The sequence below is a fragment of the Mirounga angustirostris genome, unplaced genomic scaffold (genome assembly GCF_029215605.1).
Source record: "Mirounga angustirostris isolate CCGP_5_RB_7025 unplaced genomic scaffold, mMirAng1.0.hap1 SCAF_9, whole genome shotgun sequence".
In the NCBI taxonomy this organism is placed as follows: domain Eukaryota; kingdom Metazoa; phylum Chordata; class Mammalia; order Carnivora; family Phocidae; genus Mirounga; species Mirounga angustirostris.
Window position 1 is genome coordinate 97,659,617 of NW_026991717.1, and position 19,954 is coordinate 97,679,570.

Genomic DNA, 19,954 nt, shown 5'->3' on the forward strand with positions numbered 1-19,954 from the left:
CCTGGCATTGGGATCCACTAGTGGTTCCTTTAAAATGAAAAGTCGAAGGGTGAGAACTCCATCCCCAACTGATATACACAAAGCCTTATTGTTTTGTTTTGACTTTAAGTGTGTAGTTAGAAGATGCCTCCCTCTTTGCTTTACTTCTCCACTCTGGCTGAGAATTGTTATGTCTGGAATATTCCTTTTGCAGTCCTGCCGCCGTATTCATTAATAGGAGAGGTGAAGGAATTTATACTATCCCATAACTATAAGAAACTTTGCCAAACTCTCACCCTCAACTTATGTTAATGAACTTTGTTAATGATCCCAGGCTTAAAGAATGAGATTCCTTATATCTCTACTGATAGAGATAATTATATCTCTTCCTTTCTCATCCCTCCAACTGTCCCTCTAGCTTCCAGCTCCCCCTTTTTTTTAAGACACTGCATGCCCAACGTGGGGCTTGAACTCACCATCCTGAGATCAAGAGTTGCATACTCTTACTGACTGAGTCAGCCAGGTGCCCACCCTCCGTCCAGCCTCCCTCTTTGATCCAGCTAAAGAAGTTTTTCCATTTCTTTTCTTAACCCTAAATAGGAATTAGTAGTGTTTTCTATCAAAACTCCTTATTTCCTCCCCCGAGTTTATCACAAACAATAGTTATTTTGTGTTTATGTACCATCTCTCCCACCAGAATATCTCTCTGAAGATAGGGACCTTGTCTGCCCTGTTCACTGTCATTTTCTCAGTGACTAGCACAGTGTTTGGTACATAGTGTTTAACAAATATTTGAATGCATTATGCTTCTAGAATCTGTCATCTTGTTTGCTGAATTAGGGTGTTGGAATTGCATTTGAAGATGCTTTCATGATGGGCCCTTCTCTATTGTGTAAATGGCCCCACTAGCCAGAGAAACCGAAGATACTCCTCGACCATCATACCCAAGTCAGTGTTTACTAGAAGACCCTGGCTAGACACTTCCCTGAATTTTTGGTAAACCTTGTCCTGTGACATTTTTGAATGGAAAAACAACAATTTATCTCTCAGTGAATTTTGAATGGAGCTTTCTACATCTAGTTCTGAGCCTGTGGTTTTCCTTACTAAAAAGAGAGTGAAGGGGACCTTGGCTGGTGAGAGACTTCTCTTCCCAAATCCGACTCATGCTTTTGCTCCACAGGGTAAGAAATTTGAGATTTTGCCAGATGGCTTGCCCTCGGCCAGGAAGCTCATCTACTACACGGGGTGCCCCATGCGTTCCCGACACCTCCTGCAGCTCCTCAGCAACAGCCACCGTCTCTACATGAATCTGCAGCCTGTGTTGCGCCACATCCGGAAGCTGGAGGAGAACGAAGGTATGGCGCAGCCGGGGGGGGGGGGGCAAGTGGTGCCTTTGCCGCCTGTGGCCCCTTGCTCCTGAGAGCCCTGAAGAAGAGGCCCCGAGGGTTGGGCTTCTCCAGATTCAGAGCAGTGTTCCTGTTCACATCTCATCACTGTCCTGGAAGACCAGGGTTAGCCTTGAGGCCCACCAGCTGTAGCACCTGTCCAGAATACCTGAGATTATCGCTGTCATTTAGCTGTCCCTGAGTACAGTCTCTTTAAAGTTTTCCCACACTTGCCTTGAAGACCCTTACAGAAAGCCACCACATGAAGGTGCAGGCCAAGGTTTATCTGCGACTCAGAGCACCTTGGAATCTGGAATTTTTTTCCAGTGCAGTTATTCCTTAGATTAGAGTGACAATAAAGGTGGGTGACAGAAATGTCTCCAGTCTCTCTTATAGACTGCCAGGAGGCCCCCAAGTCGAGGTGAGCAGAATGACAAAGGAGAAAGAAGTTTTCACTCAAGGATTTTGTAAGCCAGTCCTGTGGGGGCTTTGCTGAGACACAGAAAAGAGCAATCCATTTGGGGCCCCTGAAAAGGGGGACGAGTCATGGTAAGGAAGAGGAAGGCAGCAGACTTCAGCTCTACAATATGAACCTGACAGCCCTTTATCTTGAGCTGTGGCACCCCAGGGTGACTCCATTTAACACACTCCAGCTTCTAATCCCCCCAGATGCTACTTTGCATATTTGCCTATTTTAATGTCTTCAATTTGTTTTGCAAATTCACATTGTAGTAATTCTTATAATTCAATTAGATTAGATTTAGGATATCTGCATGAACATTTGGATGCAGATTCATATCTTGGGTCCATGTCTGAAACAAATATTGACCTCTTGGACCCCACCTTTCCCACAGAAACCAGGCAAATACCTGTCCTCTTAACCAAAAAACCATATAGAGGTTTGCACATCTGATTGGTATCTCTCAAAAGCTATCTCTAACTAAATGAGACACAGTTTGGAGATGCCATTGCATTTTAAGCAGCCATCAGAACATGAATCATCCCCCACTGTCTGCCACCAAAGTGCTTCTGTCTTTGGAGAGAATTGGCATAACTGCCAGATGTATTGGCTTCCTCTGCTGCCACACAGCCAGTTCCTCCCCACGGTGACTCATCGGTAGAATAGATACATCTCTCCAATGCTGACATGAATATCAGGAGGAATGAAGATGGGACAGAAGCACCAAGGAAACTTGGAAGAATAGGTGACCTCAGTGTAGAGCCCATCATTTGCCAAATTGGCCACATTCCTAAGTGGCCAGGTTATGGGGCCTTGAGAAGTTCATTCCATGACCTTTGCCATCAGCATTTTCATAAATTCTTATTTAGATGACCTTAAGGGGAGCGCTTTAGAGCCTGAGAGAATTCATGAACTTCCCTTACAGGTTCTAAGGTAAAATTACAAGGAATTTTCAGTTGTTCGAGGGCAGGGTTTTGTCTCTTACCATACATAGTACTACATGCATGTTTGGGGGCTTACATGAGGAGGGCAATGAAGGAGTGATAAAGGTGTAAATTGGATTTTTTATTTGGATAAATGTAGATAGATTTGAGGGGACATCTCTCTTTTTCTTCTAAAGAAAACACACTTAGTTTCTTCTACTTAGAGATTCTTCTAGGTCTAAAGAAAACCTGAACTAAGTTTTTCTGGGCCAGCCTTGACCTGACTCCATTTATCTCATCCACACGTAAGGGCTTCATTCTTACAAGAAAGCTCTTTTCCCAGTGTCCATTTAGTCAAACAAACAAACAAAAAACCCAGCACAAAAAGAGACTGTATTTTCCTTTTATTGAGAGTCACCTTGTCTGAAATACTCTTTTAGCATTTTATAGTAGAAAATGATCACAAGAATTCTTCCATAGCATTAAAAGCTTTTGTCATGAGAAAGGTTTTTTAACCCAACTTGATTCAACAGTTGGAGCTTATTCTTAGGTCTTATGTCAAGAGGTCACACTGACTGCATTCTGTTCCAAAATCATGTATAAAAAGCTTTGTGGTCTCTGGGCTTCTACAACAAAGGGAATGCAAAGAACACCAACATATTGATGATTTGTGCAGTTGACACCATTGATTACTAGGGAGGTGTGAGGGGTTGCATTTTGAAGGTCTTAGAGTAAATTTCAGAATTTATTCTGAAATAAATTACATAATTTATTAGAATTACGTAAACATTTCCTTCAGTTTGTAACAGAGTAGTGTGACACTCCTTAACTGTTTGCACTGGGTCTAAGTGATTCAGCCCTAAGAAGGGAACACTGGCCAGCCACATAAAACACCGAGGCTGCTCTGACACGTTGAGAGGAAGTAGATTTAGGCTAGGCTCCTATGAGGTAGAGAATGGGTTGGTGAGTGCTTATGTTCTGGTATAGTAATGAATATAGAGTAACTGTAATTGAGTCTGAACCTCTGGGAAAGGTTGGGAGTAAAAGGGCTATTTGTAAAAAGGTAGAAACGCTTTTAAGTTATTAGATCCATAATTCCCAATTGTCTTAGAATTCCAGCACCCTAAAGAATTTTTTAGAAAACTATTTTCTCTTTGCTTTCCACCTTCCAAGTGCCCCATGGCTATTATTTTGAAACTACCATGAATAGAAATTGTATGAGAATTTTGCAAACCCCTTTAGGTCTCCATCTTCATCTCAACCACTGTTGCCTTCAGAAAATAGGAATCTTTAGAACCCAATCTCGCTCTAAAAGATGGATTGTAGATGATGAACGTGAGACTTGTCTCAGATGTGTGTGCATTGGGCTCTGGTATCCAACCCCAGTCTGCTTTCCGTGTGGGCTATATGCATACTCGCTGCTGTGGTGCAGCCTGATTCCTTAGAATTGATAGGAATGGCCCGGGTGCAGAAACGTACATTGCTTCCTGGAAAGCACACCTTCTCTTTCTGCTGATGCTCCTTCCCTCTCTGGGGAGCCCGTGGTGATTATACTTCAGAGTTGGGTTTAGACATCAGGAGTGCAAGTGTTTTCACTTACCCAAGAAACAAGACAATTAAATCCATCAATAGGCCCCTGAGAACCCAATTAGTCTACAAGTTAGCAGTTTCTGAAATAATATCAATTTAACCTTCCCCAAGTGCATTCTCCATCTTTCACATTGTTCTAATGTGTTATTTCTCATCAGTGTTAAGAATACAAAGAATCTGAACTACTTCGCTGTTTTAAAATTTTGACGTGTAGCACAAAGGTATTATTGTATACCTGCAACTCAGTTGTGATTGGTGCTTTAATGTAATGGTTAGTTAAGCATTTGATAAAAGGGACTTTCTAATATGTCTTTGTGTTAAAGAATGGCACTGACCTATGAAAGAACAGTTTTATCAGTCAGAGGCCACACAGGTATAAATCACCAAATAGGTATCTATTATCTAAATAGATAATAAAGCCTCACTAGTTCACCCCAGATGGAGAAAAGGAGTCTTCATTAATGAAAAACTGAATTTTAGAACTCTTCAGAAGAAATTTGCAGAAGAATAGTTCTATTTTAAATTATATTCAACAGTCAGAACTAAACTAATTACAGGCCAAATTGAATAAATAAAATCAATGGCAATTAGTATAATTATATTTCTTTTAACAGTCTTCTATAACAGTGCTTCTGAAATTATTTTAAAATTTCCAATCTGTTGTGGACTGATCTTCGGCATAATGCAAAATCACAACAGTGGCTGGCATGGCGATGTCCCATCGCTCTAAAAACTTCTGAGTATTTATTCCCACTTACTGAACCCATGTCACTGTGGACCCATAGCAGTTTGCAGACAAGAGGTGGCCTGGCGACTCTACACGGAAGAGCACTCTTCTCCAGTTTTGAAGCTTTAAAACTCCTGGAGTGGTTCAAATACTCCCTCATATCTGTTGTTCCGGCTGATACTCATTTGCAGTCTTCTGAAGTTGAGCTCCTGTCCCAGTCCTCACCACCCCCAGCCCCTAGATTCTGGGTGTGCAGCCCCCTGCCTCTTGGCCGGGTGACTCACTTCCGCTCCCCGGCCGTGCGCTCTGGGTTGGTTGACTGTAACGGCGCGCTCTGCTCCTCCCCACGCAGAGAAGAAGCAGTACCGGGAGTCTTACATCAGTGACAGCCTGGACCTCGACGTGGACCAGCTGGAAAAGCGGTCCCGGGCCAGCGGGAGCAGCGCGGGCAGCGGGAAGCACAGGCGCCTGTCCCGGCACTCCACCGCCAGCCACAGCAGCTCCCACACCTCGGGCATCGAGGCGGACCCCAAGCCCCGGGACGCGGGGCCGGAGGACAGCTACTCCGGCAGCGCGGTCCACCGCAAGCTGAGAACCTGCAGCTCCATGACCAGCCACGGCAGCTCGCACACCTCCGGAGTGGAGAGCAGCGGCAAGGACCGGCTCGAGGAGGACTCGCAGGACGACGGTGAGCCGCCCGCCGGGGCTCGCCCGGCTCGCCGCGCTGCCCCGCCGGCCCCGGCCCCGGCCCCCTCCTCCGGCTGGCCTAGTATTATTTGCACATAGCGGTCCTGGAGAGTTGATGTGTGGGGCGCCGCTCCAAGTAGTAGTAGCCGAGAAGAGGGGTCTTGCACCCCCCCCCCCCCGATTTGGTGGAGTTGCTTGGGTGTGAAGAAAGCGTTCCTCTGGCGGTGAGATCCGTGGCAGCCACAGGCTTGGATGCTGGTGGCTTCCGAGGCCTAGCGGTTTCTGTGAAGTAGAGTAGAGGTCAGCCCTGCGGCGCTCACGGCTGCGTTTCTGATTCCCAGGTTAAATAGGCATTGGTTAGCACAGCAGAGTAGATGCAGTGATAGTGACAGAAATGTCTTCGGGCGCCTGGGTGGCTCAGTTGGTTAAGTGACTGCCTTCGGCTCAGGTCATGATCCTGGAGTCCCGGGATCGAGTCCTGCATCGGGCTCCCTGCTCGGTAGGGAGTCTGCTTCTCCCTCTGACCCTCCCCCCTCTCATGTGCTTGCTCTCTCTCCCTCGTTCTCTCTGTCTCAAATAAATAAATTAAAAAAAAAAAAAAAGAAATGTCTTCAACTTTTTGCAGGGGAAAAAAAAAAGATTTGAGCCCAGGCCATTGGTTATTTAGTATTTCTTAAATTCCTCCTATGCAACTGGAACTCTGGGAATAGAATAGAAATTAGCACCTGGCTGCTTAACTCTCTGTTAAGGAGATAAAACGAGACCTCCAGCCAAACGTAGCTCATGTGTGCATCCTTTTTATTATTTTACTGCCTCAAGTGCTATAGCATTCAGGTTTGGGAAAAAGATACTGACTTCATTAAGGACAAATGCAGCACATTTGCTTGGTTTGGTTCCTATAGAATTCATGCGGATCTCAAATGAAGTCCCTGAAATGCCTTGTGAGTAGGCAGCAATGGGAAATGGGGAGCTTCGTGAACTACTCATTGTGCTCCGGCCTTAGGCAAACAGCCTGTCAGTCTCAGTTTACCCTTTGTCATCTTAGCAAGGTGCTATAGCTCTTTCCTTCTTTTTAATTTTTTTTAGGATTTAATTTATTATTTATTTTAGAGAGCGCATGCGAGCATGAGCATGTACAAAGGGTGGAGCAGAGCAAGAGGGACAAACAGACTCTGTGCTGAGTGAGGAGCCTGATTCAGGACTCGCTCTCACAAGCCTGAGATCAGGACCTGAGCAGAAATCAAGCGTCAGTTAACTGAGCCACCCAGGCGCCCCTTTCTCTTTCCCTCTTTCTTAAAGAGTAAAGAATAATTGACAGTCAAATCATGGCATGAGAAGACATGTAGATAAACGGCGATCCTGTGAAAAAAGAGAACAAATTCATCTAGTTGAGAATTGTCCCTAGAGTTTCCTATTGTAGATTCTTATTAGCAAATCTGTTTTAGAATATGGATAATCACATAGCCTCCCTCAAAGTATGGCTATGAATTCTGGTGTCCATTTACCTTCATATCCCCAAATGTCTTTTCCTTCTTCTGTGTCAGAAATAGAGATGCTGGTCGATGACCCCAGGGACCTGGAGCAGATGAATGAAGAGTCTCTGGAAGTCAGCCCAGACATGTGCATCTATATCACTGAGGACATGCTCATGTCGCGGAAGCTGAATGGACACTCTGGTGAGCTCTTACGGGAAGTTCTCCTTAAGCAGTGGACTGTCCCAGGCTGAGAAGCAGGTGCCTCAGAAAATAGAAGGGTTGGGTGGGGCTCTAGGTCCGACAGGACTGGAATCAGAACCTTTCCAAGTCAGTACCATAGACTACAGGACTGAGTTTCTTCTGAGGAAGAAAGGGAAAGGAAGGGGAGGAAGCACCTAGGGTTGGGAATTAGCATCTTCTACCGCAAGCGCTGGACAAAGTGGTAAAATACAGTTTTCTCTTGTTGTTGTTTTGTTTTGCTGTTTTAAACGATAATCAGAGAATCCTGTACTACATCTAGAAGGGGCCTCAGAGACCTTTTTACAGATGAGAAATCCTGTAGATTAGGGGGACAAATGCTGTGTGGCTAGAAACAGAAGTCAGGTCTCCGGGTTTGTTTTGTATTGTTTTCCCCACCATATCATACTGGGTGTAGGAGTCTAGAGGAAAGAGGTGTCAAAAAAGTTTGACATAAGAAGACATTCTTACTAAATCCCATATTCGATTAACTCTATTAGAAAAAATGCATTCACTGGAACCCTAGTATAAGGTTATATAATACGTAATATCTATTTCTACCAAATAAAAGATGTTACCCTAAAAAAAAAAATCAAACAGCACTATGGGTTTTGTTTTTAAGCCTCAGTCACTCCTAATGGCTCTTGTCACATTTCATGACTTGGTCTCCGTTCTGTACAAAAACGCGTTAGGAATCAGCAGTGTGGACATGGCGCAGGTGCTTATTGTTCAGCCATGTCGAGCTTTGAGTGAAAGACCCTGTTCACAATGGGGTGACCTGTGATTGCTCTGTCAAGACCCACGGTCCCCAATAGTGAGCATCACCCCTGCAACAGGTGCTGGGAATCAGAGATGAACAAGGCCAGCACACATGGTCCTCTCATCCTGGCATTTAATCTGTAATTTCACTTGTTGACCTAGCAGAACCATGGCCTCCAGATGCTCCGCCAGGAGCCAGCCTGCCAGTGGTTACAGAGAATCCTTCTGCTGAACCAACACAGATTCGTCAGGCTGCTTGCTCTAGTCACGCTTAGAGTTCTTGTACCAAACTTGGCCCCTTTTGTTTTTTGCCCATTTGCTTTATTACACAGACATTTTTCCTTATAAATACATTTTAATATATATTAAATATAAACATACAATTATATGCACATTATAGGTGCATGGATATCATGCTCTCGATGCATGCATGTGTATTGTTGTGGAAAGAAAATGGTATAAACAATACATACCAAAGTGTATATGGGACGAGGAGGTGTGAGGGAAGCAGAGTTTTGCTTTTTATTTATATATTTCTATTTTTAATTTTTATGATAAGATTTTGTAATTTTGAATAAAGTATAAATAAGGTAGCGGTTTAAAAAGATTCATATACAAAAAATATTTCTTGTAATGTTATTTATAATAGCAAAGAAAAGGAAAAAGAACCTAAACAGTTAACAATGAAAAGTTGTGTTCTGGCCATTAAGTAATGAGATTTTCAAAGGATATTTAATAATATGAGAAAGATAGGCAGGAAAAACAGCACAAATTGTATAAACAGTAGGATCTCAAATTATAAAAATATATATATGTATGTGGAAAAATACATAAAAATATTAATAGCCTTTTCTCTGGATGATGGGGTTATAGATGATCTTATTTTCTTTCTTGCATCATCCTACTTTTCCAAATTCTTTACAGTTTGAGCATTTAAACATTGTTTTTAAAATGTGGAGCTGAGATTGAGTAGTGATAAAAGTTAGGTAGATGTCGGTTTAGTATTCTGACCACCAGACTTGATGCTGATTTATCCAATGCAGAGTCTGGGTTTGGGAGCAGATTATTTACAGGCATAGTGGCCAAGAGCACAGTTACCAGGAAATCCAGGAGGACCCATCCCAGGTCCTAGTGCACTAGTCCACATCTTTCTGTGAGATTTGTTAAGAGTTTAAAGCTTTTTAAAATACAAGGATATTCTAGGGGCGCCTGGGTGGCTCAGTTGGTTAAGCAACTGCCTTCGGCTCAGGTCATGATCCTGGAGTCCCAGGATCGAGTCCCGCATTGGGCTCCCTGCTCGGCAGGGAGTCTGTTTCTCCCTCTGACCCTCCCCCATCTCCTGCTCTCTCTCTCTCATTCTCTCTCAAATAAATAAATAAAAATCTTTAAAAAATAAATAAATAAATAAATAAATAAATAAAATACAAGGATATTCTAGAGAAAGACCCCCTACTAAAGCAGTCTGTACCACCCCCAAAACATAAATATCCACCTGAGAGTTTTTAAACTGTCTACATGTAAACCAAGAATGTCTTCCTTTTGTGTTTCAGTTGAATTAATTATCAAACACTTAATATATGCAAGGCCTATATTAGTCACTTGAATCATGAGTCATTTCTAAAGAGTAAAGAGAATACAAAAGGCCATTTCTGAGGTTATTAGCAGTAGCTAAATAAAAATCCCATTACTCAGGGTTCTTTTTTTATAAGGTGAGAATGTACTTTACCTGAGAAGCCATTTGGCCTTGAGGCTCTGGGATTTGACTGATGTGCTTCATCTGCCTGCAAGAAAAATGTCAGTGGTCATCTTCACTCGTGTCTCCAGTTCTTGTTAGTGGTTTTATCGCCGGAAACATTGGTTTCTGGTGCTTCACTCACGTGTCACGGACGCAGAGGGAGGTTTCAGCCCTGGATTTCTGTTGCCAAAGTATTAGCGGATTGCCCCTGAGTGCTAGGGTGATTAGGGGCCCTGTTGCTCTCAGAGGTCCAGAACCGAATGTTCAGGGCAACCTCCCATTTGTGGCCTTTCCCCGGTAGGATCTGCTGCAGGAGGCGAGTGCCACAGGGCCCCTGTCAGCCCGAGGCGTTCCTGTGAGCTGAGTGTGTCCTGCAGGCAGGCCCGACACCTTGCCCTTGCCATGCATTTGCTCTTCAGTCATCCTTAAACTCTGTGGGATGAATGCTGCTTGCAGCCCCACTTCATAGGAGACTTAAGACACAGGGAGGCACAGTCACTGGCCAGCATACACAGCCAATTACTCGTCTGGGCCCAGTTCCATCCCAGATCCGTGTGACTCCAGAGGTCAGACCCCCCACTAAACCACTGCACATCTAAGGGGAAGCAAGCATAGAATGCCATGTCGCGGTTCAGCTGGGGTTAAGTTCAGACTTTGTGCTCTGTGGAACGTGGAGAAACTTGAGGCGATAAACTGCTTTACACCTACAGTCTCTTTTTGTTACTTCATAAATAGCTTAATGAGAAGTTGTCGTTTAGAAAAATCAGACTCTAAACTCCTTCCTGTCCTCTAACCCCACATTTACTCCTCTCCCGCTCCTCCCTATTTACTGTAAGACAAGAGACAGAATCTGTTCCGTCCTGGCTGTCCACCACGGAAGAGTAACAGATTTTTCAGTAATGGTTAATATTTGACCTCTCAATCTTGGTGGTTGTATATGTCAGATATGTGGCAAGAGGTATGACTAACAGGAAATCTTCTCTGTTTTGTTTTTTTTTTTTTTCTTCTTCTTCTGTGTTTTACTTTAGGGTTGATTGTGAAAGAAATCGGTTCTTCTAGCTCCAGCTCCTCAGAAACCGTTGTCAAGCTTCGCGGCCAGAGCACTGATTCTCTTCCGCAGGTACAGAAGGGATTGGAAAATTTAAATTGGGTACTAAAGCTATAGAAAACTAAATAGAACTTAGAGTTATATTTATATAAATGAGCAAAAAATTTAAAAAACCCTAAGGAAATGATTCTTACTAGGGACATTTCAGTTTTGTTCTGAATTTATGTCCATTTTATTTGCTAGTTGCATTCATCTTTAAGTTGATTTCTATTTGGATAAATTGTATACTTTAACACTTTTTATAGCTGGGAAGCCTCTAGACCTCAAACTTCAGGTTAACTGTGTGTGTGTGTGTGTGTGTGTGTATGTATTTATTACCTCAACAACTGGGAGAATAATTTTCTCGTCAGGTGTGTCATGGCAGAAATGTGTCCACACTCTGATTTTTCCATTCAGATTGAATTTTCTAAGCATGCTGAGTGAGGCTGTTCGATAACCTGTGATCGCTGGCTAGACTATTAAAATATCAAAAGATAAAACACTCTGAAACTCATGGTTGCAGCATCTGGATTTATTCTGCAACTGATTCTCACCTCTGCTTCCTGAGCATTCTCTTGCTCTCTCCTTTTATGCGTCTCTCTCGGAACGTCTCTTTTTTGTTTTTTTGTCTTCTGTGTGTGCTTCTCTCCTCCCTTTTCACTCTCTCATTTAAGTAGCCTTAATGTGCACCTGATGTTTTATTAAATATTTTTTTGAGTGCTCCAGTGAGTCATTGCTAAAGCAGTATGTGTAGCATGATGATTACAAGCTCCAGGGTCACACTGCTCAGGTTTGCCCCCCAGTTCTACCCGCCCCCCACCCCACCCCGCCCCCGCCGGCGGTATTAGGTCTGACTGTACAGAAATGTCCATGGGACACAGCTCGGGATCAGGTTCCACAGTGGCAAGGCGGGAAGCACCGTTGTATGCCTGTCGCATGGATTTGCAGTGAGGACCTAGTGCGTTCTCTGTGGGAGACGCCCGGTGGCCCCTGGGGAGCCTGCCTGAGTACAGGCGATCAGCATCTTCAGGGAGTGCTCAGATGGGTTACTTCCTAATAAAATGTTTTTGGGCTCAGACCCTGTTCTATCCTCCTGGCACTTTTGCCTTTAGCAACACTCGATCACTTAACTCTAACAAGGGTTGGCTTTTGTGGTGGTCAGCAGCACAAGCTGAGAGGGCCATGCCTTGTTTCCTTAAATCACCCAGTAAGTATCTTTCATTCATGCAATTGTCTGAACCACTTTTTAACCTATTTATATTTTCAGCCAGTAGCACTTCTTGGGATAATGAGTTCTAGAAGTCTGCTGCCCGCTGTGTGAAGTATTTGGCAGAATACCACTTAGAGTGTTCGGGAGCTGCCTCTTGCCTCCCAGCCTTTTTTGTACTTTGTATTATTTTTCGATCCAAGAATTCTAGCTTTTTAAAAAAAACAATGCTTTAAATTGTGTTTCTTGAATAATAATTGGTTCGTTTCCCCACTTCTTATTAAAATAATAACAGACCTCAGCATGAGAGTGTTACCATGCTGACTTGTCATATTCTAGTGGGGGAAAAAAAATTGGGCCCTATCTTTACCTATCCAGCCCTATTTTAAGACTGTTTCTTGACAGTTGGGTTCCTGATGTATTTACTTCCTTTGCCTTAGATTATTCATCTGTAAAATGGGGAGAATAATGGCACTGGCCTCGTAGGGCTGACTGGAAGATTGAACGGTCAGGGCCTGCACATAAGGGCTCAGTGCACATTCGCCGCTGTTACTGGTGGTGGTGGTGACATTTTCCCCCCAGGGCCTCAAGGGCCCAGAAATCTCAGATCGGAAATCACACTTTCCGACATACAAAGATTCCATAACCTTCTATGATTTTGCAGCCTCTCTCTTAACAAGAGCAAATACTGCTAACCTCTCACTTTGGTCTATACTCTTAAGGTTGTTTTAACCTTCCCTTATTTTGCAGACTATATGTCGGAAACCAAAGACCTCCACCGATCGACACAGCTTGAGCCTTGATGACATCAGACTTTACCAGAAAGACTTCTTGCGCATTGCAGGTCTATGTCAAGACACTGCTCAGAGCTACACTTTTGGGTGTGGCCACGAACTGGATGAGGAAGGCCTCTACTGCAACAGCTGCTTGGCTCAGCAGTGTGTCAACATCCAAGATGCTTTTCCAGTCAAAAGAACCAGCAAGTACTTTTCTCTGGATCTCACTCATGATGAAGTTCCGGAGTTTGTTGTATAAAGTACGTCTGCGCACAGCTAGCTCTCCATAGGCCTACAGGCAGCCTGCTGTTGGCTGGAGGCTGGAAAGCCATGGTTCGTTCTTTTAAGTATTGTGCCATATTCTCTTCACCCCAGAACATAGCTCTTTCTTGATGATAACTTGCGATGGAAATAAAAGCCTTGGGACAATTGCACTTTAAGTATTACACAGAGATAAAAGAACTGCGGAGAATGTACAGCAAGACAAGTGCCCGGAAGTTCATGATCCTTTGGAAGGAAATGTGCTTTACTGGTTACCAAGCCTTCGGAATATTGAATCATGGTGTGTTTGTTCCTCGTTTTGTTTCTTCGTTTGATTACGTGACATCGCATTTTTTTTTATCATGTGAAAGATGTTGTTAGGTTTATTTGTTTGCTTGTAATTTTTTTTGTGTGTGTTACTCCCTCACGCACGTGGTTTGAGGGAGGAGAGAAGGGTCTCTCCTTTTAACGGAGAGACCGGTGCCCACTACGTAGCCATTGCTGCCTCACTGGGGCTGTCCCAAAGTGAGCACTAATGAAGTGGTCAAAGTCCTGTAGCTCTAGCAAGCCAAAGATACGGACATACCAGAAGCTCAGCCCAGGTCCAGAAGACGTGAGTGAAGCAATAACCAGAAGGCTCTGTGTGCTATGATGCCTTTTGACTCCTTCACGCCCAGTCGGTGCTGTGTCCCCTTCCTGCTCTCCCTGAAGGCTCTAGGACCCAGTGGAGTTTGTCATCTGAGGAACGAATCAGTGGTGTTCATGTCATTGTGCATTTTGTGGCGTTAACAAAACCAGTTTCTGTTAAAACTGTGGAAATGCCTTAGAAGATGTTTGTGCTTGGTGTTTTGTTTTAATCAAGAACCAATTATGGTAATGCTAGTTTCTGCTTAACCAAAATACCCTAACTGTATGTATATGTTATACATATATAAGTACCTGAGATTGCGTGTGTCTGTATGTGTTTAAAGCTTACTAACTCTTCTTCTTGGCTCCCATGACTGTTCTTGTGTATGTGGTCTTTCTTGTGGAGTATGGAGGATGTGTCACTGAATGAATGATACCTACAGACAATCAGTTAATATATGTAGAGTTAAGAATGACTGTTTCTCGTGGGTCTTTTGCCGTGATTCTCAGCCCTGGTTGCTTTAAAAACAGTAACGATGTCTGGGTCCCACGTCAGGCCAATAAACTCAGTCTGTTGTAGTGAGGTCCAGGTGGACCTGCCTTCTCCTTTAAAGCTCCGAATGGAGCTAATACGAAACAGGGTTTAAAACCATGGCTCCGGAGGGTGTCTTTCTGTTTTAATTTCGAAGTTAAAAGTGTACAGAGAATGTTAGCGTTTGAGAGAGGGCCATTTTTAAGAGTTACTGCCACTGCTGTTAGGATATAGAATGAAACCACGTCAGGAGAGTGAATCTATTAACCTTTAGATGTACAGTAACAATGTTGTTCGCACTTCAGGAGAGAACTTTAGCACAATGTCTTTCTAGGAGATGTTTGTAATGATTTCATATTTTATAACATTTGTTTACCATATTTTGATAAACCATTTTTTCTATCTGCCAGGTTTTCTTAAAAAAAAAAAACTATATATTATTTTCTAAAGAAACAGTCATATTTTTATACAAAATTAAGTTTTCAGGTCACAAAGAAATAGATTTCGGGTACAGCGGAACATGCGGTGTTCCCCGTGGGTGGGAGTCAGTATGATAAACGCATGGAGAACACGGACCTGCCCGCCTGGGCCGCCCTTGCACGCCTGCATGTGGGTGTGCATCCGCACTCCAAGCCCGGTCAGATCAGTTCCACCCGACACCGGTAAAGGAACAGAAGTTCTGTAGGGTTCTGTAGTCGTGAAATTATTTTGCTTTTATCAAAAGTTCTAAAAGAACCAAAGTTTCAGATACCAGAATGTACAAAAGTATCTCAGTCTTCTGTACGAAAGGGTAGAAGGACCAGCCAATGACTGCTTCACTTACAAGTAAGTCGTTAAATAATCCACCATTTCGTATAGATGCTTCAGAGACGAGTCCTGGGAGGTTTAACTGTAAAGAGCCCAGATCATAATGTGGTGCATTTCCTTAGCTCTTAGTGTTTCTTGCAAACATCAAGACAAAAGCATATTTAATTAAGTATTTAGTGCTTTATTTTCTCTGTACTTCAACCAGAATCAGGTCTTCAGGGTTTTGCCAGCATTGTTGGTGGTTTTGCACACCCTCTTTTCAGTTGGATTTATGAATAATAGTCTTGTGGGTTTTCAAAAATTGAAACATGCTGAGGAACATTTTTGCTTTTTGATCCAGTTTGCAGCAGAGTTATATATATGTATATGAAAGTCCATTTTGGTTATCGACATTTTGTATTTGGAAATTGTTTTAAACAATAAAAAAGGAAAAGAAACGTATGAAGCTGTAATTTATTCTGCATTTGTTAATATCGTTGCTAGTCGGTATACCCGTTTGGTATATATGGCCTCTCTGCATCTACATTTGTATCTGCAACAATGAGCTTTATATCCACATAAACTGTAAATAATCCTTTCTGTGAAAGGATCATCATATCAGGATGATACCAAAAGTGTGTAAAAGAAAACTGCATTATTTTGTAATGATTTCTTATAGGCATTTCATGGTAAGATTAGCAGTCAATAAAGTTACTTTTTATTTGTCTTTAAAGTGCCTTTTTTTTTTTTTTAAATTAGAGTTCTCAGTGAAGCAAGAGGCATTAAGAAGTGAATGTTTTCTTTGTGTTCTTCTTTCCTATAACAGAGCACCTGGAGGGACATCCTAAAGGTCCAGTGTGGTAGAGCTCCCAGACGGACAGCCCTGTGGCGGGGATGCTCGTGAGGATGGAGGCTGAGCCCTGCCACGTGCTGTGCCCGTCCCACGTGTGTTAGGAGTTCGTGGATTAACTCCTTTCATCCTCATATGCACATAAGGCAGGTGCTAGTCTTCGTCTCAAGTTAGAGATGAAGGAACCAAGGCTCCAAGAGGCTGTGGCAGCCAGCTGTCATGCACGCCCAAGTTGAGGGGCTCAAAGCACTCAGTAAAGTAGAATCTTTTTCATTTTTTTCAATTAAAGTAACCACTTTGGTTTTGCCCACAAAATAATCATCTTTGGCGTGTTACGTTTTCAGTTTTAAACAGTAAGTGATGACGTCTACAAGCATGCAGTCCCCAGGCTGAGGGTGAGGGCCACATGGCACCAAGGATGGAGATGGCACCTCCACTTCCGGTTGGTAGACAGGAGTCTGAAGAGCCCGGTCAGCCTTGTGAAAGGGCGGCCGTTATCGTCCCGTTACCCCGGTTTTCTTCCCTACGGTGGGATTAATAATTCAGAGGGCTGTAAGGGGTTTCAATCAGGTAATAGTTAAAATACGCCCCTGAGGACGAAGGTGGGAGAGAGGAGGGTTTTCAAATCTAACCAACATTTAACTTGTATAGAATTTTGGCCGTTTGGAAGCATACAATCCAAAACCTCAGTAGAGGTGTTAACTCGTGAATTTTGCAGTGTATCTGGCAAATTGTGAGTAAAGTGTCTGGTCACCTGCTATGTATCTGACACAACGACACGCGTCCTGTCTAATCTTCATAACCCTGCGGGGAGTCAACTCATTTTACAGCCGAGGAAACAGACTTCCCCAAGATCCTGCAGCTCGTAAGTCTGGAGCAGCGTTTGAAACCCAAATCCACCTCCAAAAGCTTTGCTTTTTCTACTACATATACCACGTTATCCACTGCACTTAGAGAAAGTTCAGAATCTAGTACAGAAGACAGACTTATGAGTTTGATACCGCAAGAAATGAAATCATTTGTTGGCACACTTTTTTTGGCCACTCCTATGCCAGACCTGTGGGAGGATTATCTGGGTACTGCTCTGGCGCAGAGGCAGTGAAGACCTTGGGTGGGTAGGGAGTGGCAAGTGGGAAGAATGGAGGTTTTACTCGGAGGAAGAGCCTTGAAGGGGGACTTCTAGCAGATTGGGGTGAGGTAAAAACTGTCCGCGCGAAGATGAGAAGCCAGAGACAACAGTGTTCATTCAGGGACCTTTGGGCTTGAGGAACGACTCTCTCCAGACTGGTCGTGAAAGGCCCTGGGTGCCCAGAGGAGGACACTGAGTTTTTCTCTGGACAGGGAGCCACTGAAGGGGACTATAAAAGGAAGGAGACATACTTGAGAGACATTATTTGAGAGGAATAATGGGATCAGTGCTACTGGAAGATAGGGAGAAGGGGGCAGGACTGGAGAGATGGTGACCCGAACAAGGATGTGGCCACAGGGAGAAGAAAAATTCAAAAACGTAGCTATGCCTCTCTCCCCCTCTCTCTCATTCTCTCCCCTCTTCTCCTCCCTCCCCCCCACCCCGTCTCTCTCTCTCTCTCTCTCTCTCTCTCTCTCACACACGTCACCTTCTAAGCTAAATACTAGAAAAATAGGCAAGTTTTCCATATTTGGCAACATGCTTGGGAAAGCAAAAAGTTCACTACTGCTTTATATATAATGAATTAAAATCTCTGCACGAATGCTTTGAATGTTAAATATTGGCCCCACGGCCACAAACACTCTCATGTGGAGGCAGTGGTTCTCAAGCTGGGCTGTGACCTGCAGAATTTAAAACACCAATGCCTGGGGTCCAGACCAGAGCTTATGATTTATTTGGTCCGGGTGGGCATGGTACTATGGAAAGTTCGGCTAGTGATGCCAATGTGCATCAGGGGGTAGACTCGTTCTACAGGTGAGCCCAAGCAGTGTAGACCAACCAGGCAACCTGCTCCTGAGCTGGCCTGATCCACACTTGGGCTGAGTTGCATTGCCAGAGTGTCCCAGTTGATTGCATTTTGTGAGAATGACGTTTTCTTTTTACCAATACAGAGGTCAGAGCGTGGACCAATGTTCAAGTCCAGTGAACTCACCATTTCGGGAAGTCTGAATATACCCACATTCTGGAGAGCTGGGTGATACATACAGTTGTTTTGCCAAGTATGAGAGTGGAGGTTATGGGAGTTCAGTAAAATACTCGAACATCTCCTCCCTGTCACTTTTATTTGCTTCGTCATTTCTCTGACGCATTATATAAGTTGATCGCTACAGAGAATAATGAATAAAAGTAAGCTAACTTCCACCTAGCCCTTTGATTCTGAAGACATTTATTTGAGTTAATGGAGGAGCCTGACCTCTGAAAAGTCCTGCTCAGATGCCATGAGACATTGTGGGTGATGGAGCTATATACTCTCAAGAGATTAATCGAAGGTCTGTAAACAGGGCACAGCTATAATTAACCAACTCATTACTTAAGATGGGTGTTTACCCATCTGGTGTCAACTGTAGTCAGTTAAGGTCTCCTTATTTTATTACTGTCATTATGGCAAGAGAAGGATTTCATTAAAACAGACAGTTCCCAACTTAGAAAGGAATTATGTTCCAAGTTTGCTTTTAAATTGGTTGCTTGGTGTTTACAACACAACCTCCCCAACTTCCCTAACTAGCCCACAAATGCCTGTTTATCCCAGAGATACTATTGGAGATGATCTTTTTCTGCGAATTAGTAACCATCAACAAAGAGGCCCAGAGTATAAATAAGGTAGACAGAGTGACCCCACAACCAGATACAGAAGACCAGTAATTCAATCTTCAGGTTTTACTTCTCAGAGTACATCCGTACCCAAGTGTAGATAAAAGTAGAAAAAAGCAGTTTGCCTGGGTGGCTCAGTCGGTTAAGCGGCCAACTCTTGATTTCAGCTCAGGTCTTAATCTCAGGGTCGTAAGTTCAAGCCCCAAGTTGGGCTCCACTCTGGGTATGGAGTCTACTTAAAAAAAAAGAAAAAAGCTTCAGGCAAGCCATGTCAAAATAAAGCCACTCTCAGTCAGTTTCTACCTTGGGGTTCCATGAGGGGTGCTTCTAGGGTTTTCCCAACCACATGCCCAGGCTCCAGTCCAGAGCTGCCCAGTCCTGCTCTGCCATCATGAAAGAATTAGCAAGAACGAAGCCAACCCCAAAGGTCAAGTCGCAGGCCCTCTTCTGATCTCCAGGTGGGAGGAAGAGGATGGGTCTAGGAGCTACTTGGAGAAGCAGAAGCCCCAGGGTCTTACTTAGACTCTATCCCTGCGTTGTTACAGAGTATAAATAAGATGCTAAGAAAAAAGTGAAGGAGCCTCTACAGGGGCCTTTAAATGCAACAGCTAAGTGAATGTGGAAGAGCACAGAAGCCACTGGAAGAATTAAAAGAAGGCCTAAATTAATACCCCCATGTTCCTAAAAGAAAAGACCCAATAAGATCAATTTTTCCCCATCAATTTCAATCAAAATCCCAACAATGAAACATCTTAACCAGGATGGAGTAATAGGGCACGTTTTGCCCTCTCACCTTACACAACTTTACAAAAAGAAAAAAGTAGGTCTAAGAAGTGTTTTTTAAACCTTCAACAATAGTGCAGTAGAGTGAGCACCCCCTCGCCCCCCACCCCCCACGCGCGCGCGCGCGCGCACCAAAGAAAAACAAGGTGAGCCGCGCCATTGTCCCAGGTTACTGCCTGGAGAGTTTCCAGACCACCAAGGGAGGAGGGACCCAGGCGGATCCCAGTGGTCTCCCAGAGTTGAGAAAGCAGGGTGGGTAACTGGGGAGGCCAGCGTAGCTAGAGTCCACAGGGCGGAGTACCGGAAAAG

At 43.7% G+C, this 19,954-nt stretch overlaps 1 protein-coding gene across 4 annotated transcripts in view; it reads left to right on the forward strand.

Annotated features, from left to right (window-relative positions):
- Positions 1-15,960, forward strand: part of FRMD6 (FERM domain containing 6) — an 80,248-nt gene extending 64,288 nt beyond the window's left edge. For all 4 annotated transcript variants that reach the window (XM_045900845.3, XM_064571048.1, XM_045900847.2 and 1 more), the window contains exons 10-14: positions 1,160-1,334; positions 5,417-5,752; positions 7,296-7,427; positions 10,986-11,077; positions 13,002-15,960. In XM_045900845.3, coding sequence (XP_045756801.1) covers positions 1,160-1,334; positions 5,417-5,752; positions 7,296-7,427; positions 10,986-11,077; positions 13,002-13,286 — 1,020 coding nt within the window. In that variant the 3' untranslated portion in view covers positions 13,287-15,960. The remainder of the gene's footprint in view (positions 1-1,159; positions 1,335-5,416; positions 5,753-7,295; positions 7,428-10,985; positions 11,078-13,001) is intronic.
- Positions 15,961-19,954: the final 3,994 nt, after the last annotated feature.